Here is a 25,582-nt window from a genome sequence, read left to right on the forward strand (position 1 = left end):
TATCCTGTTCCTGCCTTATCTCCATAACCCTTGATTCCACTATCCTTGAGAGCTCTATCCAACTCTTTCTTAAACGAATCCAGAGACTGGGCCTCCACTGCCTTCTGGGGCAGAGCATTCCAAACACTCTCTGAGTGAAGAAGTTTCTCCTTATCTGTGTCCTCTGGTTTGGGACTCACCTATCAGCAGAAACATGTTTCCTGCCTCCAGAGTGTCCAATCCTTTAATAATCTTATACGTCTCAATCAGATCCCCTCTCAGCCTTCTAAACTCAAGGGTATATAAGCTCAGTCGCTTGTATAGCACATCACCCATCTGGCTATGTGGGTGAATCAATGTTAATGGAGACTGTTAGTGGCTAACAATAGATATTGTGTAATGCCAGGTTGTGATAACAAGGCCTGGTGTGTGGAGTAGGGGGTGAGGATGTGGGAGAGTTCAGGCTGTAAAATTATTGAACTCGATATTGAGTCTGGATGGCTGCAAGCATCCCCAAACAAAAAATGAGGTGTTGTTCTTCCAGCTTGTGCTGAGCTTCGCTGGAACACTGCAGCAAGCCTGAGATAGAGATATTGGCCAACGAACAGAGTGGGGTGGTAAAATGGCAGGCGACTGGAAGCTCAGGGTCTTTTGTGCGGGCAGAACATAGATGTTCTGCAAAGTGGTCGCCCAGTCTACGCTTCATTTCCCCAATGTAGTGGAGACCACATTTTGAGCAGTGAATGCGGTAAACTAGATTGTGGGAAGTGCAGGTAAAGAGCTACTTCATCTGGAAGGTATGTTTGGGCCCTTGGATACTGAGGAGGGAGGAGGTAAATGGGCAGGTGTTACACCTTCAGTGGTTGCAGGGGAAGGTGACGTGGACGTGAGTGTATGTTGGGAGTGAAGGAAGAATGGACCAAGATATCCCGGAGGGAACAGTCTCTATGGAAGGCGGACAAGGGAGGAGAGAGGAATGTGTGTCTGGTAGTGGCATCTCACTGGAGGTGGCTGAAATAGCGACTGATGATCTTCTGGGTGTGGATGCTGGTGGGATGATAGGTAAGCTCAAGGGAGACTCTATCATTGTTGCAGGAGAGAAGAGAGGGGGTGAGGGCGGAAATGCGGGAGATGGGTCAGACCCAGTTGAGGGCCCTTTCGACAACAGTGTTGGGAAATCCTCGGTTGAGGTAGAAGGTGGACATTTTGTAGGGTCCCTTGTCGATGATGGCTTCACTGGAACAAACGCGACAGAGACGGAGGAACTGTGAGAATGGAATGGGAATCTTTACAGAAAGCAGGATGTGAGGATGGATAGTCCAGGCAGCTGTGTGAGTCACTGGGTTTGTGGTGGATATCAGTGGCCAGTCTATCCCCAGAAATGGAAACAGCGTTGTCTAGGAAGGGAGGGGTCCGAGAGAGACCAGGTAAAAGTGAGGGCAAAGTGGAAATTGGAAGTGAAATCAATGAACTTTTCCAATTCTGGGCGAGGGAAGGAAGGGGCACTGATGATATCATCGATATATCAGGAAAAGAGTTGTGAGTTGGGGCTGGAATAGGACTGGAACAAGAAATATTCCATGTACCCCACGAAGAAACAGGCATAACTGGAACCTGTGAGAGTGCTCATGGCACCCCTCTGACCTGAAGAAAATGAGAGGAGTTCAAGGAGAAGTTGTTGAGGGTGAGGACGAGCTCAGCCAAGTGAAGGAGGGTGGTGGTGGATGGGGCCGGTTCAGGCCTTTGCTCCAGGATGAAGTAGAGAGCCCTGAGACCATCCTGGTGGGGAATGGATGTGTAAAGAGATTGCACCTCCATGATAAAGAGGAAGCGGCTGGAGCCTGCCAACTGGAAATTCTGAAACTGGCGTAAAGCGTCAGAGGAATCATGGGGCAGGGACTGGTCCAGGGGAGAAAAGACTGAGACAAGGTACAAATAGATGAGTTCTGCGGGGCAGGAGCAAATAGAAACAAATGGTCTGTCTGGGTAATTGTGTTTGTGGATTTTCAGAAGGCGATAGAAAGGGGAGATCACCTGATGAAATGAGGTCAGTGATTTTAGTTGATACAATGGTCTAATGTGCCTTGGTGGGATTGTGGTCCAGGGGAGATAGGAGGAGGTAACTGAGAGCTGGTGCTCAGCCTCTGCAATGTAGAGGTCAGTATGCCAGTCTACAACAGCATCACCCTTATCGGCAGGCTTAATAACAAAGTCAAGGTTAGATCTAAGCGCACAGAGTGCAGTCATTTTGGAGGGCGGTACTTTGGATTGGGTGTAGCGGGGGCAGAGAATTGAGGTGACCAATGTCACGTCAGATTGAGTGCAGGTAAAAGGCTAGAGGAAGGGGTCCAGATGGGTGATGTGCTATCCAAGCAACTGGGCTTGTACACCCTTGAGTTTAGAAGGCTGAGAGGGGATCTGATTGAGACATATAAGATTATTAAAGGATTGGACAGTCTGGAGGCAGGAAACATGTTTTCGCTGATAGATGAGTGCCGAACCAGAGGACACAGCTTAAAAATAAGGGGTAGGCCATTTAGGACAGAGATGAGGAGAAACTGGGTGAAGGGGTTTTTTGGACTGGGAGAGGACTCTTACCCAAAGAAATGGGCATTGAGGTGAAGACAGCAGAGTAAGAGTTTGGCGTCATGTTGTGCCCAAAATTTGTTAAGGTGGAGATGCAGAGGGATAAAGCTGTGACCTTTGCTGAGTGCAGAATGTTAAGCATTGGAGAGTGGATGTTTAGGAGGGATGGTGAATACCTGACAGGAGACGGGATTGGGAGAGAGAAGGGGAGGGAGGAAGGTTCCAGAGGGCCATGGGTATCCCTGCATTGTTGCATCTTGTAAGCCTTGTTGCCTGAAAGGAAAATAACATGTTTCTGGTTAGGCGAAATGAACCAGAGGACGAAGTGGAACTGCGGAGTGATGCAGCCCTGAGCTAGTGTGATGGGATGCTATTGGAGAGAGAGAGGTCGAGTGTGCGCTTGTGACCCAATGTGGCCCTGAGTGTGGATCTCAGGGTGTGGTGAGAGCAGTTGTCTGTGGAATGTTGAACATCACGGAGATATCTGTGACCCTGGGAGGATTGAAAGCAGGAGGGATGAAACTTCAGTTGGAATAGACGTGGGGTGAGTCTGAGCCAGAGGCAGCCACTGTAGTATGTTATGTGGCTGTGGAAATGGGTTTTAGCAAAGACCTGGCCAAACACCAGAAGTGTCAGTGCAATTTATGTTGGCGGACAAGAAAAAAAGATTGGAATGACAATCCTGTCAGAGAGAGAGAAGCAGAACTTCATCAAGGCAGGCATGCTAGAAAAGATGTGGTTGTGAGTTGAATACTAAATAAAAATGGAAAGAACTTCAGATTCTGTAAATCAGGAACACAAGCAGAGGTTGATGGAAAAGCTTAGCAGATCTGGCAGCATCAGTGAAGAATAATCAGATTTAACATTTCGGATCCAGTGACCCTTCCTCAGAACTGATGATAGCTATTAAAATGTCAGTTTATATGTAGAAGACAGGGTGGGGAGAGGGGGTAAGGAGTAAATGATAGGTGGGGATAGAGTCCAAAGGGAGCATTTGGTAAATCTATTTTAAAAGTGTTGACTTTCTAGGCCAAACACCAACTGTACTCATTGGGTCATAGACAACACGGAAACAGACCCTTCGGTTTAACACATCCATGCCGACCAGATATACTAAATTTATCTAGTCCCATTTGCCAGCATTTGGCCCTTATCCCTCTAAGTCCTTCCTATTCATATACCCATCTCGATGCTTGCATTTTTGTGATTTTGCATTCTTTCTAAAGTTGATCTTAATCTAAAACAAATGACTGTATTTAGTCATCAGGATTGAGGGACACTCCTTAAACTATATCTTTCTGTTTTCTTCTTATTCTTAAAGCTATGCAAAATGGTGCTATATTGTGGTGACAGTGGAAAAGGTTTTAACTGTATTTACTGTTTTTCTCACTGTAAAATGCATGTGACAATAAAATCATCCATCTGTCGGTTTGTGTCACAACCTGTGGTGTGGGACACTGCTCACGTTAAGTGCAGTAAACTACAGTGTAGGAAGATGGCATTAGATAGGGGCATCTGGGTGTCATTGGGTTAGCATGGACAAGATGAGCTGAACAGTCCCCTTCTGTAACACTCATTGAGTATAACAGGTCATCAGGAATGAGTCTTGTGGCCCAAGGGGGCTGAGAGATAAATGGGAAGGGGTGGGCTTGGGCTGAAGGTAGCTGGGAATGTGATAGGTAGATGAAGGTGCGGGTGAAGGTGATAGGTCAGAGAGGCGGGTGGAGCAGATAGGTGAAAAGGAAGATGGACAGGTAGGACAGTTCAAGAGGGTGGTGCCGAGTTGGAAGATTGGATTTGGGATAAGGTGGAGGGAGGGGCAATGAGGAAACTAGTGAAATCCATATTGATCCTGTCTGGTTGGAGAGTCCCAAGGCAGAAGATGAGGCATTCTTCCTCAAGGCATTGGTTGGTTAGGGTTTGGCGGTGTGGGAGGGGGAGTTAAAGTGTTCGTCCATTGGGTGTTGGGGTTGTTTAGTGCATGTGTCCCAGATATATTGGCCTGTCTCCCCAATGTATAGGAGACCACATCGGGAGCAACTGACACAGTAGATGACGTATGTGGGAAGTACAGGTAAATCTCTTTTGGATGTGGAAGGATCCTTTTGGGGCCTTGGATGGAGGTAAGGGAGGGGAGGTGTGGGCACAGGTTTTGCACTTCTGGCAGTGGCAGGAGAAGATGCCAGGAAGTGGAGAATTTGTTGATGGGGGGCATAGGCCTAACAAGGGAGTCGCAGATGGAATGATCTCTCCAGAACGCAGATAGGGTTAGGGAAGGAAATATATCCCTGGTGGTTTGTAGGTGGCAGAGGAAGATGAGATGTATCCAGAGGCTGGTGGGTGGAAGGGGAGGACCGGGGGGTTCTGTCCTTGTTGCGGTTGGAGGGGTGGGGTTTGAGGGCGAAAGTGTGGGAAGTGGAGGAGATACACTGGGGGGGGGGGGGTGGAAATTGTGGTCTTTGAAGAGGTAGGCCATCTGGGATGTTCTATGGTGGAATTGGTCCTCCTCTGAGCATATGTTGCAGAGGTGGAGGAATTGGGAAAAAGGGATAATGTTTATATTGGAGGCAGGGTGGGAGGAGGTGTAGTCCAAGTAGCTGTGGAAGTCGATGAGTTTGAAGTAGATGTCACTGTTGAGTTGATCGCTGGCACTGGAGATGGAGAGGTCCAGGAAAGGGAGGGAGGTGTCCGAGATGGTCCAGGTGAACTTGAGGTTGGGGTGAAATGTATTAGTGAAGTTGATGAAGTATTCAGCCTCCTTGTGAGAGCATGAGGTGGCACTGATACAGTCAACAATGTAGCAGAGGAAAAGATGGGGAGTAGTGCCGGTGTAGCTGCAGAAGATGGTCCACACACCGGACGAAGAGCCAGGCGTAGCTGGGGCCCATGCGGGTGCCCCTGGCTATTCCTTGGATCTGGAGGAAGTGGGAGGATTCGAAGGAGAGATTGTTCAGAGTGAGGACCAATTTAGCCAATCTAATGAGAGTGTTAGTGGAAGGGTACTGATTGCGTCGGCATGAGAGGAAGAAACAGAGGGCTTGGAGGCCTTTGTCGTGGCAGATAGATGTGCACAGGGAGTTGATCTCCATGGTGAAGATGAGGTGTTGGGGACCAGGGAAATGAAATTTCTGGAGGAGGTGGAGGGTGTCAGTAGTGTCCTATACATAGGTGGGGAATTCCTGGAGCAAGGGAAACAGGATAATGTCAAGGTATGCGGAGATAAGTTCAGTGGGGCAGGAGCAGGCCGAGATGATGGGTCGACCGGGGCAGTAAGGTTTGTGCATTTTGGGTAGGAGGTAGAATTGGGTGGTGTGGGATTCCCGGACTATGAGATTGGAGGCTGTGATTGAGAGATCCCCAGAGGTGATGAGGTTGTGGATGGTCTGGGAGATGATGATTTGGTGATCGGAGGTGAGGTTGTGGTCGAGGGGGTAGTAGAAGGAGGTGTCTGTGAGTTGGTGTCTGGCTTCAATGGTGTCGAGGTTGGTTTCTTTGAACCATTCCACAAGTTGGCGTTCTGCCTCCCCAGCGTAAAGGAGTCCACATTGGGAGCAACGTACACAGTAGATGTTATGTGTGGAAGTACAGGTAATTCTCTGTTGATGTAGAAGGATCCTTTTGGGGCCTTCCACATCCGACAGAGATTTACCTGTACTTCCACACATGTCATCTACTGTGTCCGTTGCTCCTGATGTGGTCTTCTCTACATTGGGGAGATAGAATGCTAACTTGCGGAATGTTTCAGAGATCATCTCTGGAACACATGCACTAAACAACCCACAACCTATGGTCGAACACTTTAACTCTCCCTCCCACTCTGCCAGGTCCTGGGCTTCCTCCACCGCCAAACCCTAACCACCCAACGCCTGGAGGAAGAATGCCTTACCTTCCGCCTTGGGACTCTAACCACATGAGATCAATGTGGATTTCACCTGTTTTCTCATTTCCCCTCCCACCTTATCCTGGATCCAACCTTCCAAGGCAGCATCGCCCTCTTGAACTGTCCTACCTAGCCATCTTCCTTCCCATGTATCCGCTGCACCTTATCACCTTCACCCCCACTTTCATCCACCTATCGCATTCCCAGCTGCCTTGTTCCCAGCCCCTGCTCCCCCCTCCCATTTATCTCTCAGCCCCCTTGGGCCATTAGCCTCATTCCTGATGAAGGGCTTATGCTCGAAACGTTGATTTTCCTGCTCCTCGGATGCTGCCTGACCTGCTGTGCTTTTCCAGCACCACACTGTTCGACTCTGATTGCCAGCATCTGCAATCCTCACTTTCTCTAAGTCAAGTTTAAACCTAGCTGGATCCTGCAATTTGCAAATTACAGAGCTGGAACAGACAGTATTTGTGCAGCCAGGTCTTGGACAATCAACTTCTGTCAAAGCCAGACAGACCTGGAACTGCCTGGCCAGGTGCTAATAGCCAAGTTGTTTTAAAACAAACCATTATTTACACCCTCCGTGAACCTGTTTTGTTGGAAGAATGTTATACAGACTTGGTAGCACCCAGGACAGCACTTGATAGTTGAAGGTTCAAAACGATGTTCTGTAACCTTCAAATATGGAAAGTAGTCACCTCATTGGACCTTCCTGCTCCCATCAATGTTAGTATTGAACACAGGCCACAGAATCTTTCAGAAGGGGAAGCCTGGAGCCTCGGCTTGCTCTGCTTTTCCACCTTCTTTAACAGCGTCTCCAGAGAGCACCTTCAACGAATAGTCAAGCAGTACAGCATCTTCAGCTCCTTGTACCTCATGGTGAACATCATCAGACTGACCGGACCCAGGACACTGCCTCGGTGAGACAACCTGAAGCTCAGAACCAGCCCTAGATGAGAGGGGAAACCCAAATTGACAACTGCAGGTTCTGAAACATCAGGCAATCCTCAAAGACTGAGGAACAGCCTGTCCTAGTTTACTGAATGGGGTATTACCAGTTCTTTCAGACAAACAGTTCAAAGTAGTAGGGTCTGGTGGATAGGATGTGTTAAAATCCTCAGAAGCACATGTCAGAGATAGCTGGTGCAGATTTGAGACTCTGTATTCAAGAGTCCTGTGAAGAGATTGATACAGTTTAATTAAAGTGCAATAATGCTGTCTGATAAATATTATTTTTTCCTTAATGAGGTGTTTAGTGAAGTTTGTGTTGGATCTTCCCCTGACTCTTGTCCCTTTTTGTGATCTTACTGTGTAAAATGCCTGAGTTAAAAAGAGTTACTGCAAACCGGTCAAGTTTAGTCAGGGTACTTTACAGCAATAACTTTGAGCAAAGGTCCTTGCAAATGCATTGTATTTGCCCTCCTTAGTTCATGTATGCTTCTTGGCTTTGTATTCCCACCCTCTTCTTTCTTCATAAATGGTTTTAGGAAATAAAAAGAAGTATTTTACACAATGCAGTCTACTTTCAAGATGCAGCAATAGTGTTGGCAGAGCTCCACTGTGGGAAATTTCACTATTTATTTATTTATTTTATTTTGTATAACTAGTTCCAGAAAATGTATTCTTTTTAAAACTACCTTGAGTCAGATCTACCTTTAAAAGGAACATGTATTGCAGAATGGAGACTGTAATCTAGTTGTTTAGATTGAAGAGCAAGGATGTTTAATTCAAAGTCAATGGTTTATGGAACCTCAGAAGGACAAGAGATATATTGATTTCTGTGTTTCAATCATCAAGTTGTCTTGAATACTGGCCAGTGTACAGCTGCACACAAATTCACTGGGCTAATATTCTAGGCCCCTTATTCTTTACTCAAATGCACTGGGTGCGGAAGAGTAGCGATTGATGTATCTCAGGTACTGAGCAAGATCCTGGAAGTGTTCCATCCAACTCCTCATCCTTTGCCAAGGCAGATTCACAACATTCCCAGTCCACATTGACAATCTTCTTTTGTTTCCCTTCCCAGTTATTCGGGTTGTGCTTCACGTTCGCTCTAAATTGAGATGATGATATTGTTTCCTTCATTTCAGTTCACAGTGATAATGTTTGAAACCCTGCACAAGTTCATGCCAGCTTTTTTTCTTTCTTGCTACCTCTAATACACTAGATGAGAGTACTTACTGAATGGTATGAAGTTAAATACAGTGGATGCCAAAAAGACTTGGAATTCAGGTGCGCAGATCTTTAAAATGCCGTTGACAGATGCAGAAAATAATCATAAAGCCAGTGGGATGGTAGTCTTCATATCTAGAGGGCTGGAGTACAAGAAAGCCAAAGTTGTGCTACAGTTACAGAAAACTCTGGTTAAAGTTCACTTGGAGTACTGTAAGCAGATCCGGGCACCACATCTTGGGCAGGATATATTGGCCTTGGAGGGAGTACAATGTATGTTTACAAAACAGTACCTGGACTACAGGGGTTAAGTTATGAGGAGAGATTATACAAATTAAGCCTTTTTTTCTAGCATTTAGACAGTTAAGGGGTGATCTGATCAAAATCTTCAAGGTGTTGAAAGATGTAGATAAAGATAAACTATTTCCATTGGTTGTGATTCTACAAGTAGAGGCATAGTCTGAGAGTTAGGGCCAGAACATGCAGGAGAGATGTCAGCAGGCACTTTTACACACAAAGGATTGTTGATGTTGTGAACACCTTTCCACAAATAGATACTGGGTCAGTTTTATTAAGCAAAGGTGTTAGGAGGTATGGGTCAAAGGCTGGTACATGGACTTAGACCATAGATCAGCCATGATCTCATTGAGTGGCAGAACAGGCACAAGGGACTGAATGGCCTACTCCTGTGCCTATATTCTTCTTCTCGCATTTCCCCTACTACTGATGGAAGGCTACCAGATCTGTAGTTCTCTGCTTTCTCTCTCACTCCCTTTTTCACTAGTGGGGTGACATTTGCCACCTTCCAAACCACAAGAATCTTTAAATAGAATTTTAGTATATAATTGTCAGTGCGTCAACCATCTTAATTGACACTTCCTTTTAAGACTCTGGAATGGAGATTACCAGGTCCTGGGCTCCGTGGTCAGCACTGCTGCCTCACAGTGCCGGGTGTTAGGTTCTTTTCCTGAGGTTTCGCACACGAGATGCAATTTGCATATGCCAACTTCTGCAAACAGTTTATTAAAGCTGTCAAAGTGAGGCTCTGAATAAAGAAAACATGTCCCCTTTATACAGGTTAGTTGGTCATGCTCACAGATACTCTGGCCACACCCCCATAGTCACATGCTACTCAAGACCCCCCCCCAGTCATTCCCTCACAGTCACATGTTACCCCAGGTACAATGGGAGGATGAGATCGTCCTCCGAGATAATGTAAACGTAAATGTCCTAATTCTGGGGAATCTGGGCATGGAAAACAGAGGAGAACCACCTATACAACGTATTCAAGATGAACGGATACTCAAAAAATCCAGTCTGCAGATTCCTCAAGAACAAACCACGACAAGCAGACCAAACACAGCCAGAAACCCTAACCACCTTACCATACATCAAAGAAGTTTCAGAAATGATAGCCAGACTACTAAGACCCCTCAGAATCCTAGTAGCACCAACACTCTCAAACAAAAACTAACAAACTTAAAAGACCCAGTACAACCCATGGACAAAACCAACGTCGTTTACAAAATTCCATGCAAGAACTGCCACAAACACTACATAGGACAAACAGGAAGAAAGTTAGCCACCAGGATACACTAACACCTGCAAGCCACAAAAAGACACGACCCTCTCTCCCTCGTAGCCCTACACACGGAAGAAAAAAAACACCATTTCGACTGGGACAACACATCTATTCTGGGACAGGCTAAGCAAAGACATGCCAGAGAATTCCTAGAGGCCTGGCACTCCAATCACAATGGTATAAACAAACACACAGATCTAGATACCATCTATTAACCCCTCAGAAAATGAACAGGAAATGACATCGCCACAAACCCCAGGAACCCCATCCAGGACAAACATATAAATAGAAAGCAGGAGACAACAGCTTTGCTTCACTTGGAGATCACCACTGATGATGTTACCTAGCCAGGTAATGAAACGTCTGGATATCAAACCTACAGCTCAGCGAACAAACCTACACCCTAAATCTCAACCTGAGCTACAAACCTTGCATACACAATGTAATTATTTAACTTTTCTGACATTTCCCCCACCTAACTGCCATGAGATGTGCTCCAGAGGTGAACACAAGATTCCATTTTCATCAATATTTGAGCTGAAACTTTGACTTTCCACTTATATTGTTATTATGGTTTACTTACTCTTAGTTATTTGCATCAGGATTGTTGGTACATGATGTAGAACATGATGGCTGGATAGGCTAGAGCTTCTTTCACTGGAGTGTAGGAGGGTGACAGGTGACCTTATAGAGGTTTATATAGTCATGAGGGGTATAGATAAGGTGAATGGCAGGCGTCTTTTCAATAGGGTGGGGGATTTCATGACGAGGGGGCATGCTTTGAGGTGAGAGGAGAAAAATGTAAAGATACGAAGGGTAGTTTCTTTTTACAGAGAATGGTTCGTGTGTGGAATGAATCTAGAGGAAGTGGTGGAAGTGGGTCGAGTTACAATGTTTCAAAGACGTTTTAGAAAAGTACATGAGTAAGAAATGTTTGGAGAGGTATGGCCAAACGCCAGCAGGTGGGACTAGTTTAACTTGGAATTACGGTCGGCATGGACTGCTTGGAGTGAAGAGTCTGTTTCTGTGTGTTATGACTATGACTCTATGTTTCCTCATTAATAAAGGAAGCAAAGTAGGGCATGATTGTTATGGTTCTAGGATGTATTTTTTGCAACATCTGTTAACATTGTAATTGTTTTATCTGGTAACAAGTGTATTATGATAAATGTTACTTTAAATCATAACTGTACGTCTTAGTCTTTTATGCTGGAGATTACTCGTAAAAGCAGAATCAGTATCTGTGTTATATTTGAAAACTCTCATGCAGAATGCAATAAATTACTTTCTGATTCATGTAACAATACATGCTAATATGTGGAAGTATTTTTTGATTTTATGACATTTGCTGTCTTATTGCAGTCTTTTGTTGTACTGCTGTGAACAATACCAATCCTATATTAAATCATTTTTAATGTCTCTGACCTCCGAATGACCTTACTAACCACATTAGAGAAAAAGTCAGGATTCTAATCTGCAGTCTAATGAGCTACCTAACAACAATTATGCTTAAAGCAGTGCAGCATTTCCTTAACTCACTGAGATGTTGAAGATTGTGGGGCAAAATAATTAGTCATTCATTATCTAATTGAATAGTGAAACAGGCCTAAGGTCGTAAAGAGCAAGCTGTTGTTCTTTTTTAAATTTTTTATCTGTCAAATAGTGTTTCATACAACTCCCAACACGTTATGAATACATAGAACATTTTAATTTTAGAATCCTCTGTATGGACGGTAAAATTACTATAACTGGGAATGTCCTTTTAATTTCTGACAGTACACGCTCAGTGTTTGTTTGCTGAACCATATAGCTTGAAAATTTCAAGGTTAATAGCAACTGTGTGTGATTTTGTTTCTATGGTGACTTGTACCAATATTTTTAGAAGTGGAAAAGGTCAGTGGTGATATAATGTATGCTGACTTGTATTGTGATTGTTCTTGGAGGTTGTGTATGATATTTTTTGATTATCGGCTATCTATTTTACTTCAAACTGATCAAACTGATGATGGATTTTGTGCACAGAATGATGAATGATAACTGCACACTCCCAATCCTGTATTACAATTCTTAGCCTTTTGCCAGAGTCATGTATTAATGCCTCTTAGTAGTCGGGGCTGTAACAACGCTGTTTCTATAGCAACCACCCTGCTTTAAATGTTTCTTTATTTACTTAAGGATTGATTATGACATTTATTTTCAGGAAATTCATGTTTTGCTCTGTATATATAGTTGGGTTTGGGAGCATATAAATTAGACAGTAAATGTTTTTGAGGATTTTAGTTGATAAACAGTACAAATTAATGCCCTCGGACTTAAGTATTATTAGAGCGCCCTCAAGTGTCTTGTCGTTTAAATGTATTTTATTTAAACTTCCTAGTTCTCTTTCTTTTGGCAATGATCTTTTTGTGATGACACTGACCCGTCCATGGGCACCGTTACGATCAGTTTTTTGATTGAATAGTTATTGTTCCTGTATTACATTTGACAATGGATGTCAGCAGTCTTGTTGACATTGTGTTGACTTCAGAGATAACTCAATTCCTGTGCTTATTGATTGTTTACACAAGTGCATTTCCAACAGGGCAGATTTATTCTCCTATGTCAAAGCCCCAAAACCATTTGTACTTCCTCCATCCCTCACAGAGATCAAATGGTTTTGCAAAGCGATTGAATCTGAGACATATTGATCTGCACAATTTCTGCACAGTATAAAAGTTGTTGATCCTTTTGGACATTTTTTTTCTTTTCAACTAGTTCATGTCTTGAGTTTTTGATTGGAGTTCTTATTCTCCAATCTTTGTTAACAACCAGATTCATGACAACCAAGTTCTTTAGTGAAGCTTTATGTTTCAGTGAAATTAGAAGAAATTTTTAAAAATGGATTGAAATAAATGGGTATTTTTTCTTTTGAAGTGAAAGAACCTTCTGATGGTTTTGCGAGGGGTAGATCAAAAAATTCAGGGATCTCCTTGTGCCTGAATTTCTAATGAACTGCCCCTTTGGGAGTTACAGAAAATCCTCAGGTTAAACAGAAGTCATAACAAAATTCACTGGCAAGAAACAAATGTTTTTTATAGTGAAATAGTGCCATCTAGTTATTATTGGATAGCAATTCTGGTAAATATATTTTGAGCTCAATTAGTAAATCTGACCTCCCAGTGTCAGATGTTCAAAAACTATCAATCCTTTCAAAGACCATGAGTAGAATCTTATCGAGGTCTGAGTGAGAGGTCTATGCCACAGCATGTGGCAGAACTGGACAACAGGTCCATCTCTGTGTCAAGATCATCTAATATCTTCCTTCATATTTTTCACAAGCAGCTAGACAGTGGATTGACAGGGATTGATGCTTGTCAAATGCTGTATTAACTCTGCAATTTGCCTAATTAATATTCACATACAGGATTATACAGGACATTGGTGAGACCACACCTGGAATATTGTGTGCAGTTTTGGTCTCCTTATCTGAAGAATAATGTTTTTAATATAGAGAAAATGAAGTGACGGCTTATCAAATTACTTCCTGGAATGGCAGGACTGATGTATCAGAAGAGATTGAGTTGGTTCTGATTGTATTCACTGGAGTTTAGAAGAATGAGAGGGAACCTTATAGAAATCTATTAAATTTCAACAGGACAAGACAGGTTAGATGCAGGAAAGGTGTTCCAATGGTGGTGGAATCTGGAAACAAGGATCATAGTCTAAGGATGAGGGATAAATTTTTTAGGACTGAGATGAGGAGAAATCTCTTTACCCAGAGAAATGGTGAGCCTGTGGAATTCACTACCATAGAAAATGGTTGGGGGCCAAAACCTTGTGTCCTCAAGAAGGTGGTCAATGCAGCTCCTGTGGCTAAAGTGATCAAGGGTTATTGGGGGAGGCGGGATTAGGGTTTTGAGCTCGATGATCAGCCATGGTCACGTTGAATGGTGCAGCAGGGCCGAGGAGTTTAAATGCCTACTTCTATATTTCTATGTTACTGTTTCATTCTCTCATTGTACTAGACTGGCCAAACAAGTTAAATGTCACAAAGACTCAACATGGAAACCAGAGAGGGTATGTAGCAAATTCAGCTCACCGCTTGCTCTGAATGATTTCCATGTTGGAACCTGAGCACCAACATCTCAAAAAATACTCCATGGATACCAGCCATATGTACCCTATATCAATGGACATTGGCAATCTGACATATGCAATCTCAAAGTAGATTCATAGCACATCTCTGATCTACTTACAGGACACTTTTGCATCTCAAATCTGCACTTCAGGCTGCATTGGCAGCTATTAATATTGTAACATTGCAGCGGTACACTCAGGCCACATGTACAGACTGCATTTATGGACTCTTCACTTGCACGCATGGTGTTCACTCACACTGAGGGTATCCAGATACTCAGTATACTTGCCTTGCCTTTTTGCACTTTGCCCCCTCAGCTAGAGATACCAGGTTTATGTTACGCTGTTTTGCCTCGCCATATAGCACAGGCACAAAGCCAAGAAGCTTGTCATTGTTAGCAGTCCTCAGTCAAGTCAAAGGGAATAGCTTTTGCTTTGGATTCCAGCACAGTTATGTCAAGGGGAGCCTCCAGATCTCATCCATGCCCACTATGGGGCAATCAGTCAGGATGTTATTCTCATAAGGACGAGGTCTTTAACCTGTCTTGAGTCTTTTTACCCCATTGTGCTGAACCCATATTGGTGTAGAGCTAATTTGGATTAATGTCCAACTATTGTATTTTTAATACTTAAAATCTACTTGGTTGCACTATTAAAATATTGACAATTGCATCTTCCTCCCAGTAATTTTCAAACATTCTCTGCAGGCAGTGATCATGGCTGACACGATATTCGGAAGTGGAACCAATCAGTGGGTGTGTCCTAATGACAGGCAACTTGCCCTTCGAGCCAAGTGAGTAATTATGCAAATTAAATTCCAAATTTTAAACATGTCCAAAATACTTTCTGTGCGTGGTTTATGTTGAAATAGTTTGAAAAGGAAACTATTTCCTTTTCTCTTCTGCAAATTTGAATCTTATTCTTGTCTGGGATGTGTCTGCAGGGAAAATGTACGTGAAAGAGTCTTTTACTTGAAAGTGTCAAATGTTGTACTTGAAAATCCGTTGCATTTGCTTATTGTTGTTTTAGTGATGTATCACTTCCTTATGTGTTCTATAAAAATTGGGCTTGTTGTTTGATGAATCCTCCTTGCTGCCTCTCTCCACTTCCTGTTGTTGGTTGCCTGAGTCCCAAGGTCATCTTTCCCAGCTGCTCATTTTCCTTCTAGCTCACAGACTGCCTTTCTCTTTTCTCTCTTGTTGCTGCTCATCCCATGGGTTGAATATTTAAAAAGCTGCATTGAAAGATGTGACTGGAACCCATGAGTGATCATCTGAGCAATGAATCCAATTATGTGTTTTCTTCCTTGCACGTTCTCTGTAGTACATGGCACTAACAGCTGTAGGACAATAACCAGATTTCAACAGTGATGTCAGATCAAATGAATCTTGCTCTGTCATGTCACTGTACACCGTGTCAGTCGTTAATAAATGTCCATCAGTTTGCACTAATATGTGTCCAGTCCTAAGACTCCAGAACCTGCTTGTGATATTAATACATCCTCAATTATTGAAAGCGCAGTCATCCATATAAATAATGGAGGAGAGCCCATGCAGCACAGTAGTAGTGTTCCTACCTTTGAGCCAGAAGGCCTATTTCAAGGTCCACTGGTTCCAGAGGTGTGTCATAACACATCAATAAATTGATTAAACATGTCTGTTTAAAAAAAATGTATATTGTTCTTGTGGGCTGTTTGAGGTCAGGTAGCAAAAATCTGGGTTTGAGTCCTACCTGCCACAGATGTGTGTCATAATGTGTACAAATAGGTTGATTTAAAATCTTACAAAGTTTTGTGCAAGGCAGAAAGAGAAGCTAAACTACACAGGGGGTAATTTCTAACGGAATGACTGGGAAGAACAATTCCCAATTTCTCTTCTATGTTGCCACTTTCCCTTGAATGTTTTCACTCACCGCTTGAGCTAGTTACATTTTCCATAAGCTTCTCTGAAAAGGAAAACCACTTGATGCCTCATCAGTTCTACACTTAAATTACTTAAACTTATGACACTTGTGCCTGTTTAATCTGTCCTATTGAGAAAAAAGCCCAGCTCTCATAGCCTATTGTGATACCTAGGTATCAAATCTGGACACCATCAACATCACTATTATGTTACTTACCATGTGAAGGGATCATAAAAGGGGTATGAGTATAGATGAACCCACACTAAGATCTTGCACAAGGATAATATTTACTTTAGAACAATACATCCAAACATACTGTGGCATTGTAATAGCCTGTGGTATGCTTTGTGAATTCTAATAGCCTGCAGTACTGTTTGTGAAACTTTCAAAGAGATGCATGAACTATGACATCAGATTATTTCCCCTGCACAAGAACATTGGATTTTAATTTACAATAAGAGTAGCATACCAGCAAAAATGTCAAAGTTGAGCTCACCTCCTCTTATAGTGTCATAGAGTCATACGGCATGGAAACAGACCCTTTGGTCCAACCAGTCCATGCGGACCATAATCCCAAACTAAACTAGTCCCACCTGTCTGTGGTTGGCTTATATCCCTCCAAACATTTCTTATTCATGTATTTAATCAAATGTTTTTTTTCCATTATAACTGTACCCACATTTACCATTCCTCTGGAAGTTGATTCCACACGTGAACCACTCTTTGTGATTTAAAAGTTGCCCCCTTATGTCCTTTATTTTAATCATTCTTCCCTCGCTTTAATAACATGTCCCATAGTATTGAAATCTCCAACTCCACGGAAAGACACCTGTCATTCATCTTATGTAAACCCCTCATGATTTTAAAAATCTCGATAAAGTCACCCCTCAACCTCCTACACTCCAGTGAAAAAAGTCCCAGCCTTTTGTTATAACTCAAACCTTCTATTCCAGGTAACATCCTGGTAAATCTTTTCTGAACCCTCTCCTGCTTGATAATATCCTCGATATAACAGGGTGACCAGAATTGTACACAGTACTCTAGAAGAGATCTCACCAAAGTCCTGTACAGCCTCAATATGACGTCCCAACTGCTATACTCAAAAGTCTGAGCAATGAAGGCAAGTCTGCTAAACACCTTTTTAATCATCCTTGTCTACATGTGATGCAAACTTCAAAGAATTATGTACCTGAACCTGTAGGTCTTTCTGTTCTACACCACTGGCTAAGGCGCTCCCTTTCATTTTATAAGTCTTGCACATGTTTGTTTTTACCAAAATGCATTTATCCAAATTAAACTCCATCTGCCACTCAGCCCATTTGACCCAGTTGACCAAGACCTCTGTAATCATAGATAATCTTCTTCACTGGCCATTATACCAGCAATCTTTGTGTCAAAAAACAAACTTACTAACCACGCCTTGTATATTCTTATCTAAATCAATTCTATAAAGGACAAAGAACAGCTGACCCAGCACCAATCCCTGTAGAACACCACTAGTGACAGGCCTCCAGTTCAAAAAACCACTCTCTGTCTCTTGCCATTAAGCCAATTTTGTACCCAGTTGGCAAGTTCACCCTGAATTGCATGTGATCTAACTCTACTAATTAGTCTACTATGTGGAGCCTTGTCAAAGGCTTTACTAAGTCCAAGTAAACAACATTGACCACTCTGCTGTTCTCAATCCTTTTGGCTACTTCCTCAAACAACTCCAAGTTTGTGAGACGTAATTTCCCTTGCACAAAACAATGCTGACTATTCCTTAATCGGTCCTTGCCTCTCCATATGCATATAAATCCTATATTTCAGAATCACCTCCAACAACTTACTCATCACTGAAATCAGGCTCAAAGGTCTGTAGTTTCCTGACTGCTCCTTACATTCCATTTTAAACAAAGGCACAACATTAGCCACTCTCCAGCTATTAGATTAATTGCAGTGTGGAAACAGGCCCTTCAGCCCAACAAGTCCACGCTGACCCGCCGAAGCGTAACCCACCCAGACCCTTTCGCCTACATTTACCCCTTCACCTAACACTAGGGGCAATTTAGCATGGCCAATTCACCTAACCTGCACATTTTTGGATTGTGGGAGGAAACCGGAGGAAACCCATGCAGACTCTGGGAGAATGTGCAAACTCCACACAGAGAGTCGCCTGAGGTGGGAATTGAACCCGGGGTCTCAGGCACTGTGAGGCAGCAGGGCTAACCACTGTGCCACCGTGCCGCCCACAAGCTATCCGGCACCTCACCGATAGTTATAGATGCTTAGTTGACATACATTGCTTTAACTTTTCGGGTGAATGTCCTTTAGTTTTAGTGCGATGGGGGAATCTCCACTCCAAGAGGAAGTCGTGCACCATTGAGCTGCTGGCCAGTTGGAGGCTGGCAGCCCTGAAAAAACAACAGCACCAAGCAGGAGTGGTGTCCACTGCTGGTGCTTAGGTAGGAGGTGGTCAGCAATGGAGCTGGACATTGAGAAAAATCTCAGATCCTTCCAGTTTGACAGCCCCTAGTGAAGTTCGATGGTGTCACATTGAACAAAACAGAAGAGGGAAGAGTGGGTGTGGGAAAGCAAACTATGGAAGTTTCCAAATGACATGGGAGGAGGCAACTCACCTTTGCAGCCTGAGCTATAAGCTCAGAACTATAAGCTATCAGACCTCGCTTGTCACCAATTTTATTAGAGTGGTGGTGGGGCGAGGTCCTTACTTAATTGCTTAAAGGCCTCCGTTGGGTGCAGGCAAGTGACCCACCAGTGACTGGTGGTGGGTGGACTGTGGCAGCTGCTGATGGCACAGCATGGCACCCTAATCTATTGGTCTGCCCACCTGTTTATCCACCAATGGTTAACCTTTTTATAATTGAACCCTGTCATGCTGTGCTCCTGCTTAGTATGTAGCACTATATTTGTTGGTATATTGTGTCTTCCGGACACACACGTTTTCTTGTCACATCTATATCTGCTTGTAATCTGCTTTCCATGATTAAGTTTTGAATACCAACACACAACACTAATCACAAGTTGGGAGCAACAACACAGATATAGAAAATCATCTTGAACACAATTCAGAAATGTTCTCCTTTCCACTCTTTTTACTGTTAATATTCACACTGGGATAATAATTAATAATCTCATTATAAACGCTCTCTGGCTCTTGTTCTACTCTGTAATTTCTTGAAAGGTTCTTCTTTCCATGAATCCCCATTAGTTACTTACCTAGGAAGTACACTAAGCCATGTAATAGCTCTTGAGATTGAAGAAAGTCTTTTTTTTCCTTTGATTGTCCTAAGACATCATCTCTGTCCAGCATTGTAAATCAAGAGTGCTACCCTTCCTGTTTTCTTACTTCCCCTATATTTTCTGAACATCCTGTGTGCAGGGACAATCCTGCCTTTTGTTTACAGCAGGATCTCTGTTATTGTCACAACACAATATTTGCACATGTCTACTTTTGCCTGCACCTCATCAGCAGCTGCTCCAGGGCTCTGTGCATGATGGTTAGTTTTGGGCACACTGATAATAGAATTGACTTCTGATTTTGGAAATCGTTGCTGCTCACAGGCAACGGCTGCCCGTGCAACCAGTGAGGAAATTGGAGGGAACACTGCTCACCAATCTTATTTATGATGCTCAGTAAGTTCATATAAATACCGTACAAACCAGAATTAAGCTTTATTGCATTCCCTCTTATTACATTCCCACCAAATGTCTTATCATTTCTTGTTCCAGTGTTAGCTCTCTAAAAACTTTATAGAATAAGTACAGCATGGAAGCAGGCCATTTGGCCCACATCGACCATCGAAAGAACAGCTCATGGAGACCCAACTCATCCCAGTAACCCCACATTTCCCATGTTTAATCCACCTAGCCTGCACACTATGGGCAATTTAGCATGGCCAATGCACCTAATCTGCACATCTTTGAACTGTGGGAGGAAACCAGAGCACCCAGTGAAAACCCACACAGACACAGGGAAAACATGCAAACTCCTAGACATCACCTGTGGGTAGAATTGAATCCAGGTCCCTGGTGCTATGAGGGACCGTGCCACCCCACTGCTTCTGCCTTAAATTTCCTCTCTGATGTTACCTCGTCAATGCCATCTCCTGCCAGGTTAGCTAAAGTCAGCCTCAATAGCTCTCACAAACTGCCTTATAGGAACATTGGTCTTGCTTCTGTTCAGATGCCACGCATTCAGTCTGTCATGCTTCCCCCATCTCTCCCAGAGCTTTTTCAAATATCCCAGCAATATAAAACCTTCCTTTCTGAACCAGCCTGCTAACCAACTATTCACCTCTACTGTTCCACTAGCGCATGCCACAGGGAGGAATCAGGAGAGGATTGATTTTAAGACCTAGTTGCTAGTTTCTTTCAACGCTCTTTAAGCACTGTCTGCTGGACTTTATCCTTCTTGTTATCTATCTCATTGGTTCTGATACAGATCACAACCACTAGATTGTCATTCTCCCATCTCCCCCACACTTCACCCCACCCCCCCCATCATCATGGCGCTCTGCAACTGTTCAATGACATCCTCAACTTTGGCACCAGGGGAAGTAACATGCCTGCACCTGTACAAAACACCTGTCATTTCCCCTAAATATAGAGTCGTCTTTTGTCTATTGCTTACCCAACTTTCTCCCAGTACAGTTAAGCCAGCTGGGTTGCCATGGTCTGACTGCACTTCCCAGAAGAAATGTTACTGTCACCAGTATTTAGATTCTGGGGACTCTGCACGCTTTAGTTGGTTTTCCTTGACCATCCAGTAGTCACCCACTTCCTCGCTGCTGACACTTCCTTAATCTATGAGACAGCATCTGTAGAAGTGTGCTGTCTACAAAACTCAAACTTGCAGATTTCTTGCATGCCAGCTGCTGCTTAAACTCTGAAGCCATGTGCTGCTCCTTTCTGTAGTACTATCTGCTCATTTTGATTGGCCTAACTATGAGAACCATCCTAGGATTCCCAAATGTTATAGGATGTTCATTCTATGGAACTAAGGATATGGCTATGTTTATGAAGCTGTCAGTAAGTCTAGACTACTTTGCTGCCATAATTGATAAATTTAATATGTATGTCTGTAGAGGAAAAAAAACAAACTTTGTCATTTTCTCTTTGCACTAGACTGAAAACTGGTTGGTCTGTGCATACCAATGAGACCGAGAAACAGCGGCAAAATCAGATACTAACTAAGAAGGAGATTGCAGTCATCCTCGATGTCATCAAAAGAGCAGAGAGCCTGGATCTGGTTGAACAGAAGCGGATTGGGTATGGAGAAGCTGCTTTGATGGATGATAATTATTTATTGTTTAAAAAATTTGCTAACTTCACCCTGCAGAGCTTTGTAGTGATAGAATCTCTCTGATGAGGTAGTATCTCACATTGCTCTCTTGTATGGAAATGAAAAATGGCATTGTGAAGGAGGACCACTATTCAAACAATGAAAGTTTGGACTCTGCTCCTGACTTCAACTCCCCCTCCCACTCCGCCAGGGACATGCAAGACCTGGGCCGCCTCCAATGCCAAATCCTAGCCACCCTACACCTGAAGAAAGAATGCCTTGGGACTCTCCAACCAAATGGGATCAATGTGGATTTCACCAGTTTCCTCATCTCCCCTCTCCCCAACTCATCCCAGATCCACCCCTCCAACTCAGCACCTCTCACTTGAACTGTCCTCCCTGTCCATCTTCCTTCCCACCTATTTGCTCCACCCTCCGTTCCTAATGATCATGATTACCCCCCTTCAGCATCTACATATCACCTTCCTAGCTGCCTTACCTCAAGCTGCAGCCCTCTCCTATTCATCTCTGTTTCTCACACACACACACACACACACACTATGCCGCCTGACCTTCTGTACTTTTCTGGTGCCACACTTTTAAATTCTAGTGGTGAAAGTCAATCAAGAGATTTAAAGTGATATGTAAAAGAGGAATGGTGAAGATATTTGTGTACTTCCCACCTTGTGATGTGCTAGATACTGATTCTTTAGAATTGTTAATTCATGTAAATGATTGAACTCAGGAGAATAGTTAATATGGAAGAAGAATGTGACATTTTGCAAAATGTTAATAAACTTGCAGAGTGGGCATGTAAGTGGTATTTAGTTAAAATATAAATGAGTATAAATCAGTGCATTTTAGTTGGAGGAATAAGGAGGCCTTGTAATCTTTAGAAAATATAAATCAAAAATAGTACTGAGTAATAAATTCTTAAAAATGGCAACATAAATTGCAAGGGGAGAAAAAGAGTAAACATTGCACTGGGTTTTATTAATTAGGATCAAACCATGTGAATTCTGAGTATGGCTAAAGTTGTATAGTTGGATGCACTTGGAATACTGTGCAAAATTCTGGTCTCCATAATAATGCAGACATCCAAGAAGTTGATGGAAAGATTTACGAGGAGGACGCCAGAATTGGGAGATTATAACTGTCAGAACACAGAACAGAATAGAGAGGGGCATTGTCTTCAGAATATGAAGAGGTTTGATGAGTTAGATCAGAGAAGAGTTTTCTATTTGTGGGGGGATCCAAACCTAAATAAGTCCAATGAAGAAATCGGGTGAAATCTTTTCATCTAAACAGTGGTTTGATTTTAGAATTCAATTCCATGAGGGGTAGTTGAGGTGAAAAGCATAGATAAATTAAAAGAAAACTTGAGGATTACATGATGAACAAAGCAATAGAAACTATGCTGATATTGTAGGAAGAAGCTAATGTGAAGAAAAAGAAACACTAGCACATGTCAGTTGTGCTGAATGATGTATTTTTGTCATGTAAGTACCATGTAATGTTATGCAATGCTATTAGAAAGGACAAGATGGATTTCTGTCTGTTCAGAATAATATGGCTAATGTGAGAAAAGACCTTGAGGAGCAAAATTGAGAATTTTTCATAATCTTTGTCTTCTTTCGTCTTATTGGAAATATTTACCTTCTATTCCTCTTGGTGAGCTCAAAGAACTTTTTGGCATTGCACTTATATTTGGGAATAAACTGTTGTCATCAACCTCTTCAATAGCCTTTTCATACTGCCGGCAGAGGTGTTGTTTATTGGCATTTGGGCTTTCCTGTTTCTCCACACCTCCGCCAATGCTTGAAGCCCTGGCTATACAAGTGAATGTTCAGGTTAGGAGCAAATTACTGCAGATGCTTGAACCTGTACTGAAATCAAAAAATGTTGGAAATCACAGCGAGTCAGGCAGCATCCGTGGAAAGGGAGCAAGCTAACGTTTTGAGTCTAGGCGACTCTTCAGAACTCCTGAACTCAGAGCATTGCCTAACTCAGTGCGAGTTCCAGCATTTTTTGGTTTCCAGTGAATGTTCAAGTTAAATGGTACTGCATATCCATATACCTAAAGATAATTAGGTCTCAAGTTATTTCTTTATTTATCGCGTGCAGATTTTCATTTAGAAAGTTCCAAGTTACTTATTGATAGGAGCTCCTGAGAAATTGTACGAAACTGTTTGATGATAAATGTTCCAAACAGAAAGTTGATCTTTTTAAAATATATTTTCTAGTCAACCTATTCAGTGATGCTACAAGACACCTCTGAAACAAGTGGAATATGAACCGAGGTCTCCTGGCTCAAAAACAGGGACACTACCACTGCACCACGCTTTGTTGTTCTAGGTCGAGTGGTTTTCAGTTAATTTCCTGATTTTACAAAGCCCACAGTTTGAGCGTTGCAGATCCAGGAAGACACTGAGCAGAAACTAAGTTTCTCTCAGAAACAAGTTAAGAAAAAACCAGTATGTTCCATTGGTATCGGTGACTTTGTGGGATCAAGTTATTTATATTGTTTGCTCACTGCAAAGACGTGGGTGTTCTAGACCTAAACCAAAAGAAGAATAGAAATGCAAAAGAAGTATATTGTAACATTAAAAATAACTTGCTTTTTGAGAAGCTGCAGTTATGCAGTAAATTTATTTCAGTTTCTTTTTGTGATTTAGTCGCCTTGTTGAACGTTTAGAAAATATGAAGAAGAATGTGATGGGAAATGGTCTAGCTCAATGTTTGTTATGTGGAGAGTTATTTGGATTCCTGGGATCAACAGCTGTTTTTTGTCAAGACTGCAGGAAGGTAAGAAATAGGTGCCAGATTTGGTTTTTTAATCTGATATTTTTAATTTCAATTAATAAAACAGTTTAGTTATTATTGCAGTCCTGTGGTGAAGGAGACATATATGCAATGTGGATCATTGTATTTACCAATATTTATTACATTCTGAAAATTAATTGAAGAACTATTATACCAGCTTAAGTTAGAAAAAAAAAGATGATTTGGACATATAGAACTTATAGATTGAAATGTTCATTTCATTCACAATGTGCAGTACTATTTTTAAAAAATTCCACACATTGATTTTCTAAGATTTGTTAACAAAATGTACAGAAATGAGTATTTCTTTAGTCCAGTTGACAATGAAGCAGATAACTTCTGACAATCAATTTGTCTCCAATGTGCCTGTTGGATTGTTGCCGATAACAGATCTTGGCACCATTCGTGATGCAATCTTAGAGTCAGAATTAGAAAACCAGTAATTTGTGTTGGAAAATTACTTTCTCCCAACTATAATGGCCTGGCAGAAAACAAGATAGATTAGGAATTTTTGTACCTTGTGTGCCCTTCAGAAGAGCACAGATTTGAAACTTTATATGTAGCTTGCCTGTTCCAAAAACTGCTAGATTTATATCCAAATAATATCCAGAAGTGTAACTCTTTTGAACAAGATGCTGTAACTAAAAGTCCCCTACAGTTGTCAAACAGAATCCCCTATTGCGATGATCATTTATGAAATCTTACATCTCTCCTTCTTCTGCATGCCTTGTTGAAAGCTCAGAGTCATAGCAAAATTCTAACTGAGGTTGAATTGTGATCTCTAGAGGTTGAAGTTGAGGCACTATGAAAACATCCTGAGCAATTCTTGGGGATAAAAAAACAACCAAATTGCCCAAGTTTTCTCATTACTGCAAGGAAACGTCATTAAAAGAAAACTCCTTTGAAACTCATTTCCACCTGGGTCAGCAATTGTGGTATGTTGATATTCTTCCAGACAGGAATACATGCCCTCCATGTAGCTGCACCACAGGAGTTCCAACTACATGAAAGCATTACTGCCTCATTTACTGTATCCACTTTGGAATGTGAACAAGTGGAGATGCCGACTCTCAAGTCTTTCCAAACTGCATGCACCTGAAAAATTGTGTTCCTTTAAATTCACTTGTTCTAAAATGTGTATGTTATGACACAAAATTCAAAGACATTTAGAACAATTGTTGCATTCCAGAAGAAAACTGAAATGGTACAAAACAGAATTCAAAATAATCAATTGTTTTATATATATGCTAATTTAAAT

The 25,582-nt window shown here is 42.3% G+C and overlaps 1 protein-coding gene across 5 annotated transcripts in view; it reads left to right on the forward strand.

The window, feature by feature from the left end:
• Positions 1-25,582, forward strand: part of LOC122564062 (rab effector Noc2-like) — a 169,378-nt gene that overhangs the window by 52,686 nt on the left and 91,110 nt on the right. For all 5 annotated transcript variants that reach the window (XM_043718552.1, XM_043718550.1, XM_043718548.1 and 2 more), the window contains 3 exons: positions 15,023-15,108; positions 21,345-21,488; positions 24,177-24,306. In XM_043718552.1, coding sequence (XP_043574487.1) covers positions 15,032-15,108; positions 21,345-21,488; positions 24,177-24,306 — 351 coding nt within the window. In that variant the 5' untranslated portion in view covers positions 15,023-15,031. The remainder of the gene's footprint in view (positions 1-15,022; positions 15,109-21,344; positions 21,489-24,176; positions 24,307-25,582) is intronic.

This window comes from Chiloscyllium plagiosum, chromosome 28, assembly GCF_004010195.1.
Source record: "Chiloscyllium plagiosum isolate BGI_BamShark_2017 chromosome 28, ASM401019v2, whole genome shotgun sequence".
Classification (NCBI taxonomy): Eukaryota; Metazoa; Chordata; class Chondrichthyes; order Orectolobiformes; family Hemiscylliidae; genus Chiloscyllium; species Chiloscyllium plagiosum.